Source organism: Phalacrocorax aristotelis, chromosome 2 (genome assembly GCF_949628215.1).
Source record: "Phalacrocorax aristotelis chromosome 2, bGulAri2.1, whole genome shotgun sequence".
NCBI lineage: Eukaryota > Metazoa > Chordata > Aves > Suliformes > Phalacrocoracidae > Phalacrocorax > Phalacrocorax aristotelis.
In genome coordinates this window covers 135,533,131-135,553,075 of record NC_134277.1, presented here as the reverse complement: position 1 = coordinate 135,553,075, position 19,945 = coordinate 135,533,131, and the positions used below count along the sequence as shown (strand labels likewise).

At 36.2% G+C, this 19,945-nt stretch overlaps 1 protein-coding gene across 1 annotated transcript in view; it reads right to left on the bottom strand.

Annotated features, from left to right (window-relative positions):
• Positions 1 to 2,031: 2,031 nt before the first annotated feature.
• Positions 2,032 to 19,945, bottom strand: part of ZC2HC1A (zinc finger C2HC-type containing 1A) — a 37,676-nt gene continuing 19,762 nt past the window's right edge. Inside the window, exons 5-9 of the mRNA XM_075085286.1 lie at positions 17,747 to 17,895; positions 16,694 to 16,793; positions 15,680 to 15,788; positions 5,525 to 5,632; positions 2,032 to 4,827 (exon numbers count right to left, since the gene is read on the bottom strand). Coding sequence (XP_074941387.1) covers positions 4,641 to 4,827; positions 5,525 to 5,632; positions 15,680 to 15,788; positions 16,694 to 16,793; positions 17,747 to 17,895 — 653 coding nt within the window. The 3' untranslated portion in view covers positions 2,032 to 4,640. The remainder of the gene's footprint in view (positions 4,828 to 5,524; positions 5,633 to 15,679; positions 15,789 to 16,693; positions 16,794 to 17,746; positions 17,896 to 19,945) is intronic.

The following is a 19,945-nucleotide window of genomic DNA, read 5'->3' as shown; positions in this document are numbered from 1 at the left end:
ACTGAAAAGAATTAAAATAGCAAAAAGTGCTCTTACAAAACACAAATTTGTCAGCCAAGATTAAAAAAACACCTTGTAACACATTTGATATTTGCACACATATTAAGTCTTTGTGATGGAAACTAGCAATTCTTGAGAACTTTGCAATACATAGACAATACCATTTCATTTTATACTCAGGCTAATTACATCGCCTACACCAATGGGCACTGCTACATGCCTTGTTTATTAGCGTTTAAACTACTGCAGTCATACCTCCTTCCGCTGACTTGACAAGCGTGCATTGTGAAACCGTTCTCTTTGCACACGGCATTTCAGGCACTAACTCTCAGTTGCAATGGTGAATCACGAGCTAGTATCTCTCAGATGACAGAGAACTTCCATGACACTTGAAGACTGGGTCAGATCTTAACATATATTTTGGAGTTACTAGCCTGTGAACCTCACTACTTGCCGCCTGTGTGGAAGAGCCCGAGCAGGCGCTGCCTGCAGCACTGTAAGACCCGGTTCAGTGTCCGGAGCACCATGGAGAGCTCCCCACATGCCACCGGCTCCTTCCCGGCCACCGAACCCTTCGGGCTGAGCTTTTCAAATCCACTCGAGGGAGTTTGATGGCTCTTCGAGTCTCTTTGGCAAATTTGAAAAATTCTGCCTAAATGTTCACATGAAAGGTAGAAGCTGAAATGGTGGTAAAGCACTTCTCCACGCCCACTTCCCTGGCGTGGTGTGCAAGACTGAGTGTATGATTACCTATATAACCATATACTTCAGTTGCTGTGTATGTAGAGATTCCAGTTCTGAAACTACCTAGTGTGTGAGTACCACGCATAAATATAAACCTGTGTAAGATATACCATATAAAGATAAAGCTTTAAGCTATGCTGTTTTTAATACCGAAGCTGGTATTTTCTATAACTCCACTGTACTTATATCAGTATAGTTCCAATGATCCTGAGCTCCTTTCTGGCAGAGATGTCCCCTGTATAACAGATATTCACAAAAGCAGAATGGGAATGCAAACAGCCTTGGGCTAGACTTCAAAACCCACCTTCTCCTTTTTTCTTTATATGGAATTTTACCTTTGACTTTTGTGCATTAGGAAGATATACTGGCAGAGAGGAAAGGTAAGTGTCATAGGGTCAGACATTGCTATAGAAATCATTAGAACAATCACATCAATAAACTTCACTTTAAGTGGACAGTAATAACATTAGTCTACTGTCTGAGGCATCACAATCCTCTGATAGCATTCACTCCTGTTTTGTATCAGCTCTGCTTGAGCCAAACAACTTTTTACATTTGTACAACTTCTGAGTTCTCACAAAACACATGTGCTCACATGCATACCCTATATATATGCACACATGCGCACACACACACATCCGTAAGGACAGACGCTAAATGGAGTAATTATATAATCCTTATTTTATACTTGAACTCTAAGGAATTTAGGCTTTTAAGTTAAATATCTGTCAACGAGACATCCCTAAGATGACACTAGCTAAGTTTAGACTCATCAGCGAAGTGCATCAGTGGTGCACAGTTCATCTAGGGGTTTTATCTTTGCAGTTACCAATATTTTGATTCTTGAGAAAATTTGGAATACTCCCCTTTCAGTGTATGTATCCATGTTTTTCCTCCCATGAAAATCAAGGCATAGAGGCGGGGGGGGGAGGCTAGGGCAAGACAGTTTGGACCTAGGCTTTTAACAAATTAAATTAAAGAACTTCCTGACACGTGTGATTAACCTAAAGATTCAAAATTCAGAGTCCATCTCCCTTAACAGTTTTTCTTTAAAAATAATAAATATGTTTCCCATATGCAGTTTTGCAGGTGCATTATGAAAACAAATCTACTATTTCCTAGCAAACATTCCATTGAGATGGAATTACAGCGATCTGCGCTGATAACTTGTATAATACAGTCTACGGTCTGTAACATCAGAGACTTTGGGAACCTGTGTCATTCAGTTACAAAACCAGTTGATGAAGGAAACATACTAGGCCTCTGATAGTCTCACTACACAGTACTAAACTGCATAGTCATTTTATTTTCATTGTCTGCTTATATTTATTGTAGATTCAAATGCATACACATTATCCAATGTTACCACCAACAATCATTTATGTTTCACTAGACTACCTTGTAAGGCTGAATTAAAAGTTCAGGAAATCTGTTAAAAATTCTTCTTTTGGTTCAGGTTAATCCCCTGTCTAGTTCTTGCTATAAATCATAGATGAACAAATCAAATGACGTGTCACTCGAGAAATATACTAAATGCTGCATTGGAAGCAAAGAATTACACAAACAGCTCAACAAGCAGAAATTGCGGTAACTGTATGCAGATTGCTTTGAAACTAGGAAACCTGCCATCTACAATTCAAAGGAGAAACAGTCAATATGTTTTTTTCTGCAGTTAACAGCAATCCTGAAAAACCGGGAAGGTATTTATTTCCTTATTAAACTATCCCTTTGTAAAAAGCATTTTCAATAAATGGTAAAATGCATTTTTCCAGCAAAAAAAAAACCACCCTCGAAATTCATCAAGTCAAAGGAATTGATTCCTCAGTAGATTCACTAACTGATCAAACCTATTCCAGACTTGTATGTTTGCTGATGGACTCTCAACTTGCAGTAATTCAGTCTGCAGACCTCCATGGCCCAAGTCCAGGACAAATTTTCTAAAGTAGGTTTATCTACGCAAAGAATGCAGGATTCCCATTTTTCCAGGTACACATATGAATGTTCAAAATACGGACCCTAGAACCTAAACCACCTAGAACATAATTTGGCTAAGATTTGTCAGTTCTAACTATCATTACTAGCCATCCATCTCACCATGCACAGCAGCCAGCTTACGCAAATTATAATAAAACAAGACTACACTGAATGAAGGATAATTTCTAAAAATAATTTTGTATAAAAAGTGTAAGACAATTCCACACCATTGAACTAATTCTAAAACATCAATAGTTTGTGGTCTGCAACGTGACTACATCAAGTCTCTCAAATCTCTCACCCTCCAAGACTGGTACCTGCTTTGCAGATGCTTTTCTTCAATCATGCTTTCTTCAAAATTGGCCCCCACTGATAGTAATCACAAGTTTTGGGAATGCAAACAATGATTATAATACTATCATGAAACAGTACATTATATTTTGCATACCCTACAAAGAAATTATGTGAATGGATACTAATGGTGTTTGTGAGCTGAAAGTAACCATTTCTGACAAAAAGACTGTATTTATTGTGGGAAAGGCACAATTAAGTTCTTTTGGATTGTTCTTTCACGCATAACTAAGACGGTGCCAGTACTTCAAAGCAAAACTTCACAAAACAAATTACTACATTCAGATACAAGTTAAGTGATTCAGCTTGTGATTTTTTTTTTTTAAATTACACAGGATATTAAAATAACAGCAGCTTCCAGGATCTGACCCTTCTTCCAAACGAATTAATGTGAAGCCTGTTCCAACTACAAGAGGCTGCTGTTTAGAGCCCAAGAATATACAAAATTAAAAAAAAACATGTAAGGTATTAATACATAAACACATGGAGCACAGTTACTCCGTTATGCACTTGTATCTAAGCTGTGCTATTTGCACAGGAGTAAGAATAAAAAACAGTCACTATTTACATCAACTTCTACTGCTCTAACAACATACATTTTTCTGGAACTCTTTTTGTATTGGATATATCAAGAAGGCTGTTTTCAAACTAAGAGTTCAGCATTTAGGTAGGATAAGCATAGACTTTTGTCCCTCCTTCAGGAAATGAGGGAAGAGGGAAAAAAAGGAGTGGCACCTTTGGAAACCTTTAAAGACAAAAAGCACAACACTTTTAGATAAGCTAGTCATGGTGGAACACAGGAGGAGGAAGACAGGTATTTCTGAACAACAGGAACCTAATAAAATGATGATACCGTATTTGTCCTTATACATAAAAATATGAGCATGTTCTTATCGGAAACAGAACACGGAAAGACAAAAAAGGATCTCGCTTTTCTTCTTAAATGTGAACAGAATTGTCAGGTAGTTTTTCCACTTTGATTCTTTAAAAATCCTAGGAAGTAACTGGAAAGCCCAATCAGGATATTACTATTCAAGAGTTTAAAGGGATTCAGACTGTTTGCACTTTTAACTAGAAATTTATAAGGAGTTGCTCATTTTGTTTTCACTTAGAACAAAGTATCTACGTTACTGTCACATACAAAGGAAATGCCTCCACAGAGAAAATTTTGAAGCTCAAGTTCTTTATGGCTAGTTCCCTGTGGGTAAATATTATCCTAAATAAGTCATTTAAATAATGGTTTATCTAGTAGGATTTACAAGAAAAATAACATTGAACCACTTCTGCTACCTAAGTTACTTAGCACACTTTTACCTTAAGTATTTCCAACAGAGATTAAAGAGTATTTCCTTGAATGGCACAGTTTTAGGTACCTGCTATTTTTATATACAGTATATATATTTGTTTATAAATAAGTGTGTAACCAGAAGATTGCACTCAAAATTACAATATGATGTTTCAACAAGTTTGCAGCATGAAGTCTAACTGGAAGGAGTGCTCTAGTTTTCCATGCAGCAGTACATAGCAGACGCTTCCAATTTCTCATTTTCTTTTTGCTTTTAAGGATGTGTTCACACTACCATTCTTCGAATTCCACACTCACAGCAAAACTTTGCCCATTCCACTGGATACCTCGTTCCACATTCATGGCAGAACTTTGACAGTTGTACAGGTGAATTTCCTTCGCTGCTTTTTGAACTTCCTCCATTGACTGAGGATGGGTAGTCTCCACCGTCATAGCCAATTTTACTGTCAGACCTGAAAATCCCCAGATAAAGAACATTCTCTGTAACTCAGTTCAGTATAACTTCATGCACAATTCTAATCCTTGCAGTGAATTACAGCTACCGTTACTAGCTTTTTCATGCTTCCACTTCCTATTTATTTTCAGCGGTATACCTTATAACTCTACCCAGACTCCCCTATTTATCTCCAGATACCTACCTTCCCTGCAAGAAAACAAAAAATAGCAAAATTTTAGGATAGCAGGATCAAATATTTGATTCACTGGTTAGATAAACTGGAGTGTTTGAAAACTGGAAACGTAGCTTGTCAAAACAAGAAAGGCAAAGATAGCAATAAAATTTTTACCCTACCCTTTCAAAGTTGTCTAACAGACGACTGGTGTGCTTAGCACACAAATGAATGAAATATCAACTGAACCACTCACTTCCCATTTGAAAGACCCATTCACTTATTTTTTCAACAGCTCCTAAGAGATTTTTGACATTTCTAACACTGTCTTCCGTATACATCTGAGACAGCTGATGACAAAGGTGTTCTGTTAGATGATAAATACGCAAAATACATTGAGTATCTTAAACATGCCAAATAATATTTATCATGAGTTACCTATTAACTGCAGAAAACAATATTTTCCCCAACTTCTTTTGTAATAATTACTCCCATTTAATGAAGGTTCTATTGCTGACAAAATTCACAAAGTTAAAGCTACCTTGAGTAACTGTCTGAATTGCTAGTTTTTCTTTTGCTGGTTAGAGCACCCGTGCTCATGGTTCTTGCCACACTAGGAGGGGTTGATGTCCGTGTTTTTGTTGCACCTCTAAAACAGAATAAATATCTGATTATTTATATATACACATAAATACACAAGAATATGCATTTACAAGTTATATTAAAAAATTAGTTCAACAATCCCCACATCAATTATTTGTGTGAAAAATATAACTTATTTCCTACAGACAGAAGAGCTTCAGCATGAACGTGCATGGTTCAGACTGAATATGACTTGAATCTTACAATATAAACAGAACAGCAAGTCCCTTCAGTTCATGTGTTTCACTTGCTATCACACCAAAATACAGGTAGATCCTGCACTACTGGTTGTTTAGTATGTTATAATATCTACTTGACAGACTTACAAGTCACTTGTAAGGTCTAGCAGAGCTTTCAGAGAAATAGAGAGCAACTGACTGCATGTCTTAACAGTTTGAAAAAAATGTAGAAAGGATTCCATATTCTCAATAATTTATGACCAATATAGAAGTGAGTCACAAGACTTTTCTCTTCATAGCCACAGACTTTAGGATGCGTACTTCTCAGATAATGCTGTAGATCCTTCTTCTTCAAAGCATAAATATTATATTTATAAATATAAATAAAAGAAGGGAAGGAAAGGAAAGAAAGTCTATTCAACTGGGCATTAGGGTCTGATTTTTCTATAGCTGTCACAATGTTCTAGAAGTTGGCTTCAATACTATGGTCACATAGCTGTGAAAGCTGCTTTCCTCAAGACTCATGGGTTTTACGAGAAGCCAGTATGCAATGAATAGCACATCCTAAACATACAGGACATCTCACTGTTTGCTTTGATGAGTAGAGAAACATCAGAATCCCCTGAAAAATCTGAGTATCACTAAGAAAAAGAGATAGGAAGGGCATCCTTTTATCATCAGTGACCAAAGACAGAATTTTTTGTCATTGCTCAAAAGAATTACCATTCACTGGGATTTCTTCTTCTTTGGCAACTTCAGTGACTATGACATCATGTGCATGACCCACCAAGTTTCTCTGTTCTCATTCTTGAGCACCGATGCAGAAATGAAAATTAAGTTGGGACTGACTCATGGACATCAAAAAAAAAAAAATTAAAACAAGACTCCATTTAAAAAATTAGTCACCACAAGCCCAATCAGTAACAAAAACCCAAAAGTGATTTTTTTTTTTTATCTTCCCTTCAGATGAACCTAACTACTCCCTTCAGAATTATGAACAATTTCGTCTTGGTTTGGTTTTCAAAGTATCTTCAAAGGAAATGCATTCAACTCCAGTAATTTCAAACGATGCTGACACAACTGAGCAACAATGTAACAACTCCTGAATTTTAGACATGTTGCATAAAACATTTCTTCCTTCACGTTACAAGTGAAGGCTGAAGATGGCTTTTCAGCTCCTTCCATAACTTAAACACTTCAGTGGAAAAGTGATCAAATGATTAAGCACAGAAGTGGAAATCAGGAACTAAATTTAAGATTAAATCAAGTGAAACTGTATCTATCCAAAAGTATCCAGGTAACAAGAATAGCTTCTGTGTGCAACAGGTAGAATGGAACCATGAGAGATTCTGGCTCGCTGGGGGGGGGAACACCAACCATCTCTGTTTTCCTATCAGTTTTCCTGTCTGCCCTCTTATTCAGCAAGGAGATTCTAAAGATGGTTTTATTTTAAGAAAAATACTGTGCAGACTGAAAAGCAATACAGAAGTTATATAAGAATTAAAACGTATTAGAAGTTTGTGTCAGTCTTTCAGAAGTTACAGAATTCAGGATAGAAGTTCTAAATGTAACCTAAATTACGCTGTTACAAGTACGTGCAACAGCACAGATGTGAAATACTTAATCGTGTAATTTTCCCCAACTCATTTTACACTGAAGACAGACCTTTGCTTATAATTGAGCAAAATTCATTAGAGCTCAATAGTGCATAGAGCATACTGGGGCGTTACTTTTCTTGTTATCAAGGCAAGAAAAGCATATCAAGCAAAATTCAGCTGTAGATGCAGAAACGTTACAGGTCACCATGGACCAGGGATGATCAGACTGGAACTGTGTCTCAATTCCTGTTTAGACAACTTGAAGTAATTTAAAACAAATTTTTCAGAAGTATTACTGACCCACTTTTCTCTGGATTTTCAACTTAGGAACAGCATACTACTTTTTCAAAACTAACAGCATTAATTTCTTAAACTGAAGTCTCTTCAGGGTGTAATTTGAATCAATAATTTTTGAACATAATGCTAGGAGTCCTAGATATTTGAAAGAAATTAGCTGGAAAAGAATTGTTCACCATTCTCTCCTGTATTCCAACTGTTCAATTCTCTAAAATATGTATAATATACTCTCATCCCACCAGGTACTCTGCAAAATTCACCTGATCTTTAATACTAGGTGTACACCAGAGAAACTTCCCAGAAATCAGTGTCTTAAGAACATGATTTGTATGGTGTCCAGTACAGTTTGCAAAACGAAAAACCAAAAGACATTTGTAGAAACAGCTTGTCTTTTTCTATTTGTGCATTCACAATTTGGCTGGATTTTGCCATAAAATACTGAAATATCAAGCTCGCTTCCTACACAGGGCGTTTTCAGATATTCTTGACTGCTATCACTGTCACCCACAACAGCTCATAGTTCTCTGCAAAATCATCAGTAAGTTCCTTATGACTAATGGCAAGCATGCCAAAGTCCAGAAACCTTTGCCATAAACTGTAACCATCCACACTGCTAGGCTGGATTTAACAATGTCTAGCAGCTATTCTCATTGTCTAGTGCTATTGGCACATAACATTTTGAATAACCTCCTGCAAGGAAGGCAGATTTAATTCATTAACAAGAACAACCTTATTCAGCAACATGCCTATACTCTGAATTCAAGAGGTTTTCTCAAGAAGAAAAATCAAATCATTGCTCTATGGATAGTGGCTATTGTAAGCACGTTTAGTAACTCACTACGCCAAATTTTCAAAATCTCAGTAATATATTACAAAATGAAAAACTGACCTAATTTTTGATGGTTCACAGGATCTATAGCTCTAAACAAACATGCAAAGGAACAAAAAAAAAAAACCCAAACAAACCCAAAACAACAAATTCTGTCTGTCTAAAAATAGCTCCCCCCCCCCCATTTTGTTCCTCTTGCTTCTTCAGAAACCCAAGTTCAAATGTTCTGGCCCTGTCTCAAAGATACTTCAGCTTTGGTTACAGCACTAAAACAGCATTAAGAGACTTAGACACATTTCTACCATTTAAAGCATTATATTCCATGTATGTGGAATTCATTACTAATTTATCTTCTAATTTACTAATTTATCTAATTTATTACTAAATACTACTAGATAAATTACTAATTTATCTAATTTATTACTAATTCATTACTAATTTATCTTCTGCAATATGCTTTAAGGTATTGTTTATTAAGAATCAGCTCATCTGAATTTGGCATCTTCCAAATTATATCAAAGGGTTAACTACAACATAGTACCTATTTCCTTTTTAAAAGACTGGAATACCCTTTCTTCCAAATGTAGATCTTAAACTTGCTGAATATTCAGAAGTCTTTATATGAGATAAGCTGGACTTAATAGAAGACCTCTCATTACAAAGTCTGCCTTGCTTACATTCTTGGAGCACTACAGCTATGTTGCAGAAGTAGGAGATAGATAAATATTTGACTTTAAGAGAATAAAACTACTTTGTCATTAAACATTTGCCTATAAGGCAGATATTTGTATAGTTATCAGGCTTAAATGGTTACTTCAGCTTTACATCATGCAAATGCAGTTTTATCTCAAGTTTACAAAGATTTAAGTTCATTACTCTTAGTCCATAATCAATCAGTGGCAGAAGAAATTAAATTTGAAAAACGCCTTCATCTTTCCTGTCCTACTATGAAGCTGTTTACCTAGCATGACACAGATACTTATACTAATTATATTATATAGTCTTTTCCCACAGCCTTTATATTGAAGACATACTGGGCAGCAGATGTCTGTCAAGGTCACACTTTTACTATTCCAATGCTTTGGAGGAACATTTCTGCAAAACAGATAACCACACTGATTTATAATACTTACTTCTTTATAGGCAACAACTCATTTTGTCTTTTGATGGTACTGTCTGTTTCTGTATCAGTGTCATAAAACTTTTGTACCTCTCTTTCAGTTCACAATGGTGGGCCTAACTTGTCCATCTTACTACTAAAATATATAAAGGGGTACTCATAAGGGGCTATTCAAGTTATTGCAAAAAAGAAAATTAAAGTACTCACAGCTAAATACGTATATTCCCAAAGAATTTCCATTGACTAAAAAAATTACAAATCTGAATATAATAATCCAGCAAACAAAAGGGTTCTTCTTCCTTTAAAGAGAGTATTTTGTACACTTATATTTGGATTAAGTTTCCAGTGCATTTTTTTAAAAATTCTGTTTTCAGCAAAACAGAAAACTAATGCCAGCTATCCTCACAATCTGCATACTCACATTTGGCCTTTTTTCTTTTAAGAATAGCCTTCAAAATGTCAAACTTATCACATCTAGAAAAGGGGGCTCATAATTACAAGTCATAGTAACTTTATTAAGATGTTAGAAAATACTAGAGATGTAAGTACAAGCCTCCTTAACTTTAGAATTAGCAAGAAGGAAAATTTTTCCTTTTTTACTTTTTTTTTTTTTTTTGTAAAGGCTGAACATTATGCCCATAGAGAATAAAATGCCTTCCATTCTCTTTTCTTTTATGGAGATGAGAAAAGAACAGAGGGAAGCCGGGAAGAAAAACAACTTTGTTTTAATAGCAAAAACCCCACTCACAATAGACCGCACTATACACAGGCAATGCTTTAATACCAAAAGAATAAACCAAAAATGAAATTTTAAAGACACTAATTAAAAAAACCCCAAAGAACACCCAACTAAAACCCACAAAATAAAACACACCACCATCCCTCCCACAGATCATCATAAGGAGAATTGTTGCTTTTGAGAAATCATAACTTATATTAGAAAAATCAGGTCTTCAAATAAAGTTCTGCATTTTTATCATCCTAAATTATACAGTAAAACCTGCAAAAGCCCATTATATCTCCAACCCTACCTCAATAATGGAAGGGGTGGAGACACTGAAACACCAAAAAAAAACCCAACCAAAGAAACCAACAAAACACACACACAGAGAAATAATTTCTTAAAATTACTGTGTATTACAACCTTAATAAACTCAAACTAAAGAAATCCCAGGAAAATTACTAAATAGCTAATTGCTGTCAAGGAATATTATGTCATATTATTTTCAGTAGAGCTTTTAATATATCTTAAAAAAAGGTTAGTGTATCTCCAACACCATATTATACTACTTTTCATATTCCTACAATAACATCATATTAAAGCCCACAGAACCTCTAAAGTGTGCAACATAATTTGTTTTCTCAGAAGCTTCTGGTGTGAACCTTGCAATCCACATTACAACTTTGAATCAAAGGAAATCTCCCCATAGGGAACAAAAATTCAGCAATGGTAAATGATGTTCATTCATTATGAAGGCAGGCAACACCGAGATTCTAGTCTTAACAATTTAGCCCCAAATACTGCAGGCTGTAAGATAAGTTCCCCCAGAGTTCCTCTTCCAATTCCTCCTCCCAAACAGATGTTCTAGTTCAAACTAATTAACTCAGGAAATGCTTAATCAATTCCTGTTTGACCAAATACACACTCTTTACATATTTCCCAAGGACTGAGAAGCAAGACTGAGGTCTTTGACACCACAAGACACATACTCCAACCCATTGTGACTTTATCTCTTTTCTGAGCTTTTAACAATTTATTGACATAATCTGTGAACTCCAGGCACATACAGTGAACAATACCAAAGACAATAACCTAGAAGCAGACATGATACTGCCAAAACAAAGAACTACAGTATTCTTCCGCACTTAAAACACAGAACCAAAAAACCCTGAGCTGACAGCCCTTTCATGTACTAATTAAAAAAAGCACAATCATAAGAATCTTCTGAAATATAAAGATCAAGATAACTTCTTATTTACCTGCATTTCTCTGAACAAAGCTGTGTAACTTATAGCCTTAATGAAAGGAACAAGCTATTTTTAAAATATAATGTTTTTAAAGGCAAATATATAAGTAGAATTTAAAAATTACTGACACTGGTTAGGTGTGCCATTCATATTGCATTTCAGCTGTAAGACAGTATTGGATGTGTCACTAGCAGATGATTCCCACGAGATATAACTTTGGTCAGCTTAACATTAAAGAGTATGTTTTATCCCCAAAACAAAACCAAAAAGACAATGTAATTTCTAAGCGTTCATTTGCCTTATTGAAAAACATAACATAATTTTCCAAGTCCCAGTAAAAACAACTGTTCATAACTGAAACAATCTGTACATTCAAAAGATTTGCTGGCCTCAAACAGTGGTGTCAAGTTCTGTGAGGAGAACAGTTTGCATGTGGGGGTGGAGTTTGCCTGTTTGCTTAGCCTTAGGACAGGAAGAACCACCTACCCAGTTTTTTCTGAAGATCTGATTATTTCTGACAGCTTACTAGCACTGTCCTACCCCTCAAGAAATGTGAGAGTGTTAAACTTAGGATCTTAACATAATTCGCTATCAAAATATAAGCCTAACTACAATTTACATAGAATTAATTTCCCTTTTCCCAGTTCAACATCAAAAGGATGAAATCCCATTTTCAAGGAAGTGAATGAAGGTTTTCCTACAGACTACTATACAGAGTCACATGCTACTCTTGCACTCTCACTTGCTCTAGGTCTCAGAAATGACTCCCTTACACTAGACTTCCATTAATACTTATAACTGGCTGTGCTCTGCTTTTCTGACCAGGCAGAAAAAGAAAACTCTCACAGCAGAGCTCAGCTAACATCCTGATCTACGTGTACAAAGCAAGCCTCACTAGTACTAATCTAGCTTTTTGTTGATGATGCTGTGGTGTGCCCTCTCAGTAGTCCTTTACTTGGGGAGCAGAAGAGGAGAACTGAAATAAAAAAAGAAATAATATACCAAAAATTACTTAAAATAAGGGACTTAATAAAATCTGGTTACATTTCTGCTTATACTGCAATACTGAGGTTGAACTTTAAATGAAGTTAAGTTCAAGAATGCTTCCTTTACAGAATAAAACACTTCGAGACTCAGTTCGTTTTAGCCCTCACTATTAACACAAATGCACGGACTGCTTCATACGCCTTTCACAAGTTTCAGGCAGCAGTTCAAGAGTGCCACCTACAGAGCAAGAGGGAAACTGCACGCCTGTATATTTTAATCACTTTAGCTGTGATAGTGGATAGTGATAGCTGGATCAGTGATAGCTGGATAGTCAGTTCTTGCCCCTGAACATATCCATTACAGAGAACAGGTACCATGATTCTACAAAAAGCAGCGTCCAATTACATTCCGCGTCCCCACCAAACATTAATTCATCCTTGATATAGAACAATATAATTGTAATTCTACTATTAAGCCTCCCTACCTCTCTGCCAAATCTAGAGTTAAAACAATTTAGGCAAAAATGGAAGGTTTCACGTAATATGTAAAAACCCCTAAAAAACATAAAAAACCCAAACCCTAACACTAAAAAAACCACACACAAAAACAAACAAAAAAATGAAAAAAAAAATCACAGTTTGCCTTAGGGCGAACTGCAGGAGCTTACTTCTTATAGCAAAAACTGGAATTTAACCTGGTCAAAATAAAAAAAAAAAATAAATCACATGATCGCTTAGTATTCCATTTGAAAGACTGCCCTTAAAACAATACATGTGCAACGCTGTGCTTGGTAAATCAGTTCACTAACAAGTCAGAAGGAAGACCGTGACATCTTATAGCACGAGATCTGCCTGACAGGTGCATTAGTCCCAGGTCTCATGCTATGGCTTGTCATTTTACTGGTTAAATCATAAACATAAAAGAAATACATCTTATGTCATCCTAATGAAGACTATTTTTATAAATTTTTAAAAGCAATTTTATAAAATAGTTCTCACTGCAATTAGCCTAAATTATAAGATGTTTTAATTTTTAATATCTGTGTCACTACAGTATTAATAATTCTCACTCTCTGACTTAGGATGTTGACTGTGTGTCCGTCCCTGCTCTGATACAATTTTGTAGGTATTTCAGCAGAACCCTACATATTTCCCCCTCACACCCCAATACCAAGGCTGAGATGATTAAGGCCAAAATTGTAACTAGTGACCAATTCCAGCAACCTAACTCTTCCATGTTGTAACTGCTCTTACACCTCTTTGCGTCAACATAACTGCTGACAAACTTGTTCTCAGAAGTAAATGCCAAGTAGCTAAAAGAAAAAGAAAGAATTGCTAGGTCTCATGTATAACACTTAGGAAAGAGACATATTTAACAGCCATCTGTGAGAAAACTGGTTAATATGACCAGCAAGAAATCATAAGGACTGGTTGGCAAAGACAAGAAGAGAACACAAGTTTTTTAAAACAGAGAAGTGAGAAGGACTGCAGGCAGAAACACACCTATTGCACCCATACTCTTAAAAACTGGAAACTGTGCAGGCAATTAAGTGACACTATAAGCCAGGCTAACATTCACTGCCTCTCAGCAGAGATCATTACCTGAGAGCTGTGCCAACCAGAAGTCACTTATTTGTGGTTAACAGCATGTGTGAACAGAGAGAACCTGTGCAAGTATCATTCCATACATTAACTGCTATTGGGCATGTCGCAAGCCTCCCTCGAAGCTTCAGAAGAGAAAATGGAAGACTACAGAATACAAAGTAGTAAGTCCAGCGAGCAACTGACTGGTAAAATTAAATAGAACTTCCTTGTTAAGAAGTGAAGACCAAAACCTGTGCTCCTTCACAAAGCAATACGGGCTGCAGTTAGAAACTCTATCAACAGGAAAAAGCCTTTCTCAGACATCTGGGATTCACCCCTGGGGTCAGAAACGTGCCTTCAAATTATCTCAGCTGACTTTTTTACTGTGGTTTACAGAACCACTTGTTTGCCACTCATCAGTACATGTTAATTCAACTTGTGAAAATGGAGAAACGTGACATAAAAATCAGCCAGCGAATAACAGAGGGTGGGATTTGTTGTCAATCGAAGCACAGATGCTTACAAACAGTAGTGAACCTGACCTGTAGACCAAAGACTACTAGGACATTGGCAGCTGGGGCGGGGCGGGGGGGGCAGGAATAATAATAATAATAAAGTTCTGACAACCTCAGATTCTGCCTCCAGTATGTGTCTGAAAGACTTAGTATTGGGTAGAGCAAGGAGGGACAGAACTGCATCCTCATGCTACATGGTGTTAGGAGGGAGGTATGACAGAATTCATACTTGTGTATAACTTGTAAGACTTCTATGTTTTCTCAGTGCTCCTTGGTGCTGCTTAAGCTTCTGTAAAATTCCACTACTTTTCTTCAATCCCTTCCATACATTTCTTCTTTGAGATAGTGTGCACTGACTACCTCCCCCAGCAAAATTACCAGTAACAGCCCTGATCACACCAGCATGTTCGCTGAACTCTAGTAATCTGTATCTACCATTTCTTGTGCTGTTGCAGAGCACTCGTTTCCATTGCCTTATTTGTGTTCAGTCATTTGTTATGCCTTGAGTATTTTAAGACAGGAAAGGGAAGAGTTAAAGTATCCATCCTTTTGTGCTAAGAGGGAAGATTCTGTCACAACTGGCTGATGGTCTGTGGCAGAGGCCTCTTATTTCCCAGAATTGCAAGAAATTAGGCCTAACGTTTTGGGTTTTTTTTTAAGTCTCTTCACTTTTACAAAGGAAAAAATTTTAGCTCCAGCCACTTCTGCATATTCTATAACATTTTAATCTATTTTATATCTGTTTTTTTCACTTCACCTTCTTTGCTGCCATTTTAACATTGGAAAACGCATCTTTGCCTACTCCAATGTTCCTTAAATATTAATTGTGTTTAGACATAAAGGACAAATTCAAAACACTGCACTTCTGAAGCTCACAGGAAAAATAATGCAAGTGAAGCAGACCACAGAGACTTCTAGAACTAGCACAACATAAAATATGAAATAAAGCATAAATGACAACATTAAATGGAAACTTACCCTGCTTGTGGGTTCACCATTCCCAATGAGTTTTTATGAGCTGGTGATAATGTCTGAATTTTGCTCCCACTGGATCCAGATGAAGATAGTGCTTTACTTGAAGAGGCACCTTGCAGTTGAAAGCAAGCATGGAAATACCAGAAAACGTTAAGATTTTGCTGTTTGAATGATATAATTCATTATATATTTTTAATTGTAAAATTCAAAACAAGAATTTTAGAAATATCAAGATATGAAAGCATCAAGATACTAGTAGTAGTATGTTTCCAGAAATTTACAGAAAACATGCAATTGAGACAGTGTTCTGTTCTAATAAAACACACTGGATCTCAATTACTTTCTTCAGAAAGAAAAAGGAAATAAAGCCTAGAATGTCAAAATATGTACAAACAGAACATGTTTGCTATCTGATGATATCTGAAATCAGAATAAGACCAGGGTTTGCGTAATTATAATACACGTGGCTTGACCATGTATTTTCACCAATTCATGATCATATTCAGCGTACAGATTAGAGTTAAGCAACGGAAAAATCTCAGGTGAGAGATCAGTATTCAATACAATTACGCATTATCACACAGAATGATTTTGCAGGTTCAATTCAGAAAAAAAACCCAACTATTTTGACCCAATATATAAACCAGAAGACAATCCTATGTGCTCAAGAGTCTTACTGGATAGATGCCAATCAGTGCCCCTCCAACTTTACTTTGATTTTTTTACAAACTGCTATACCAATTTCAACAATAAAGTGCATAGCCATCATATATGTAAGTTAAAATAATATGGTCACAAAAACATTGATTAAAAAATTGTACTATGAAAACCAGATACCATCTTATCCACTCACATAACACTGAACTCCTATGATTTTTTTTTTTTAATTTCATCAGTTTAAATCACTGGGCAATATCATAGAAACCCTTCCAGCTATTAAAATTGTTACTTTTACTGCACAGTTTGAGAGCTAATATTTAGAAAGGAAATGGAAAATTTATAACATTCATTTCATACCTACAACAGTTTTGCTAACACCACTTGGCTGTGGTAAGCGTGATGATGACGACGGTGCTGATCCTACAGAAGGCATCTTCTTAACTGCAGCAGGTTTGTACTGTAACAAAATACAACCTAGAAATTTAAGCAATGAAATCAAACTATCTATATAACTCAATAGGTAGTTATCTCAGGTACTACGGGAGAACAGAAAATGATGACCTGCTAGGTAAACTGTTTCTGGTACAGTATCATGCAAATACTTTCCACTAGTCTGCATTCTTATACATCCAGACAATACTAGCAGGAAAGACTATCTAACTCAGTGGTTCTGGTTTTTTGTTTAACTGTATGTCTTTGTGTATTTTCCGCTTTTCTACAGCTCTTGAGCTTAACATTATCACCCCATTACCAGTTAATTTTAAAAAGAATAGTCAAGGGCAGGATCATTTTTGTCTTTCAAATCTTACTTTCACCCATGTGCTCTGAACGAGTCCCAGCACTGATTCAGAACACAGTGCAAGAATCACTAAGTAACTATTTGTGTCTGTTGAACCCTTCACGGCTTCCAGAAAAAAGAGCATTACACCCAATGAAAACACAACTACACGTTAATCCTTCATTTCTTTCCATCGTAAGTTAACTACTGCAGCTCTTACCTCAATATGCCCAAATTTCTCTAAGTCTCTGGTCAGCCAAAATATTGCTGTCAGTTGTCCTTTAGTCATGTACCTTTGTTTGTTCACTTAATGAACAGTCTTGAATTGGATTCAGAAGACTCACACAACAAAAATTCAACTTTCTTTACAATTATTGCATCTCTGCTTCCTGCTGCTACCCTTACCTGTCTTTTTCACAAATCTCTGAATTAAATTCATGACTGTTTTTGGCTTTGTAACTGCTGCCATCTGATTTATGGATCTCTGCAACTCTCATAACAATGCAAAAACCTCTTCCATGCTTAGTGCCTAATTTCAGTCTAGCACAAATAAAATTACAGAATAAAATAGTTAAATGCATTTAAAAGCAACACACTATTTAACAAGCTTGATTAAGAAAAATGTAGTTTACCTGTGTTCGAGTAGGAAGCTTCCCTTTGGTATCAGCTGCCAATTTCCCCTTATTAGTAATACGCGCTGCTTGCTCCTTACAGAAATTGATATGCCTGTCAGCTGCATTTTCATTAAATCTCCTCTGACAGTATGGACACTGAATGTAATCTTAAAAACATAAAAACCAAACATTAAGAGACTTTAAACCACTTTATTTTTTAAAAACAGTTATTGACGACCAGCCCCTGCCCCACCCACAGAGAAGATTAAGGCCTCTTGAATCTGAAAATGAAGCACATATTGCTGGGGAGAAGAATGTTGTCCACATGTCAAACAGAAGATGTTTCTTGTTTGATGGATAAGAATGAGTGGTTGAGGATCAGAAATAACCTCAGCAAAATCAGAAACACATTCAGAGATGCCATTCAGCAGAGAAGGTGGCCAATGAGCATACGGACACAGCAGAGATATCAGGGAAGAGAGAAGGGGCGGCAAAAAGAAAAATCAAACACAGTTCAGTTTGTTCAAGAAATGAAAATTAATTAAAACCTTTCCCATACAAATAGCAAAAGACAAAATCTGTTTCCTCTGGCAGTTTTGAAAGGACTGAGAAATACCAACTGCAATATTGGAAATGATCATTAAAAAAAATAAAATTGGAAATTTAACAACATGAATCAGCCAAAATTAGGAGAAATCCATAGAGACATGCATGCAAAACAGGGTAATTGGTAGCTGTATTATTTTTCAAGGTTAATTTATTCACATTGCAAGCAGTACTACTTGCGGGAAACATTATTACTAACATTAGAGAAAAACCAGAAAGGCTAGCTAAATGTTTTAAATCTTAAAAGATCCCTCATCTGTATGCTGGAAATAGACCCCTTAAAATACACTGCCCTTTGAAAGTAAAATGGTTGCACTGCAGTTTCAGGTAGACATTTTACTGTCTGGAGACATGGATGTTGATTTCCCCACATTACAGTATTCAAAACCATGTAAATATCAACTTCAGAAGAGCTGGACACTGGCAAAACAGGTTAAATTAGTACTTTACTAGGTGTTTATAGGAATGTACTGAAGAAAATGAGGAGCGATTCAACAGTCACTGCTTCCAAGACTACAGTTAGATATTATACAATGAAAAATAAAATTTTGATTACCTTACTACTCCAAATGCAGCAGATCTGGCTTAAGTAGTTATCCCTTTAAGTTAAACAATTTTTAATAAGTCAAATGAGGCAGTGGCCAAACCATGAGCTGTGACCCAAGAAGCGTGAGCAAAGGACACAGGAGTCCTTCACAGAAGCGACAGCATGGGAATCTCATGTGATAACAACAATGAATTTTTATTCATTTGTTTTACACGAACTCCACTAGTGTCAGAGTACTCAAACATAAACTATATCTTAAAAGATAGAAACTCGGAAGAAAAAGAACTTTATCTATACAGCCAAACCAAGATAGGCCCAAAGGTGGAAAAAAGTAATAAAAAAGCAAAAGAGATTCACAAAGGAGCCATAGTAGCCCCTAGTTAACAAGAAGAGGCAGTTCTAGCTGGGGCACAGCTCAGTTCCCACAGAAGACTTTCAAAGCCCACTAAACTAAATGGATCAGACTGTACAGGATTAATGTACACTCTTAAGGATCAGGGACTGTATCTTCATCCTTTTGTAAAATGCTTAGCACTAGTCAGCCACCTGGCTATGTGGAAACACTGTTTGTACTGTCTAGAAGAACTGTTAGGATTCAATGTAAGCTTTATAAAATATGAACTAATCAAAATAAGCGGGCAGTACACATATGCAGTCAAGTTCAATGCAAATGGGGTAAATTAAAATCCTTCTTAATATCATGAGGCTATTCTGCACTTCTAAAGAAAAGGTGGAACGGGAGATCAAAGAACCAGCAATACCACTTGTTTGCAAATTCAAAACGTTCAGTTAAGAAATATTAATACAGAATTCTTTTCTTTTAAAGGAAAAAGACTAGCAGCTACTTAGAAATAGGCATGCCAAAGACAGAGCTGACTAGGAGGGGATGGATATACTCCATGATAACCTCTCTCCTACACGTTAAATTGGAAAAGGAGCAAGGGTAGCTGCTCCACTCTATTTTTGTTCTGTTCGATTTGTGGGAAGAGACTCCATTGATCAATTCATGCATCTTCTCTTCATTCCTGGTTCACTCCTCCTAAGTCTTACCCACTTGTAATGGC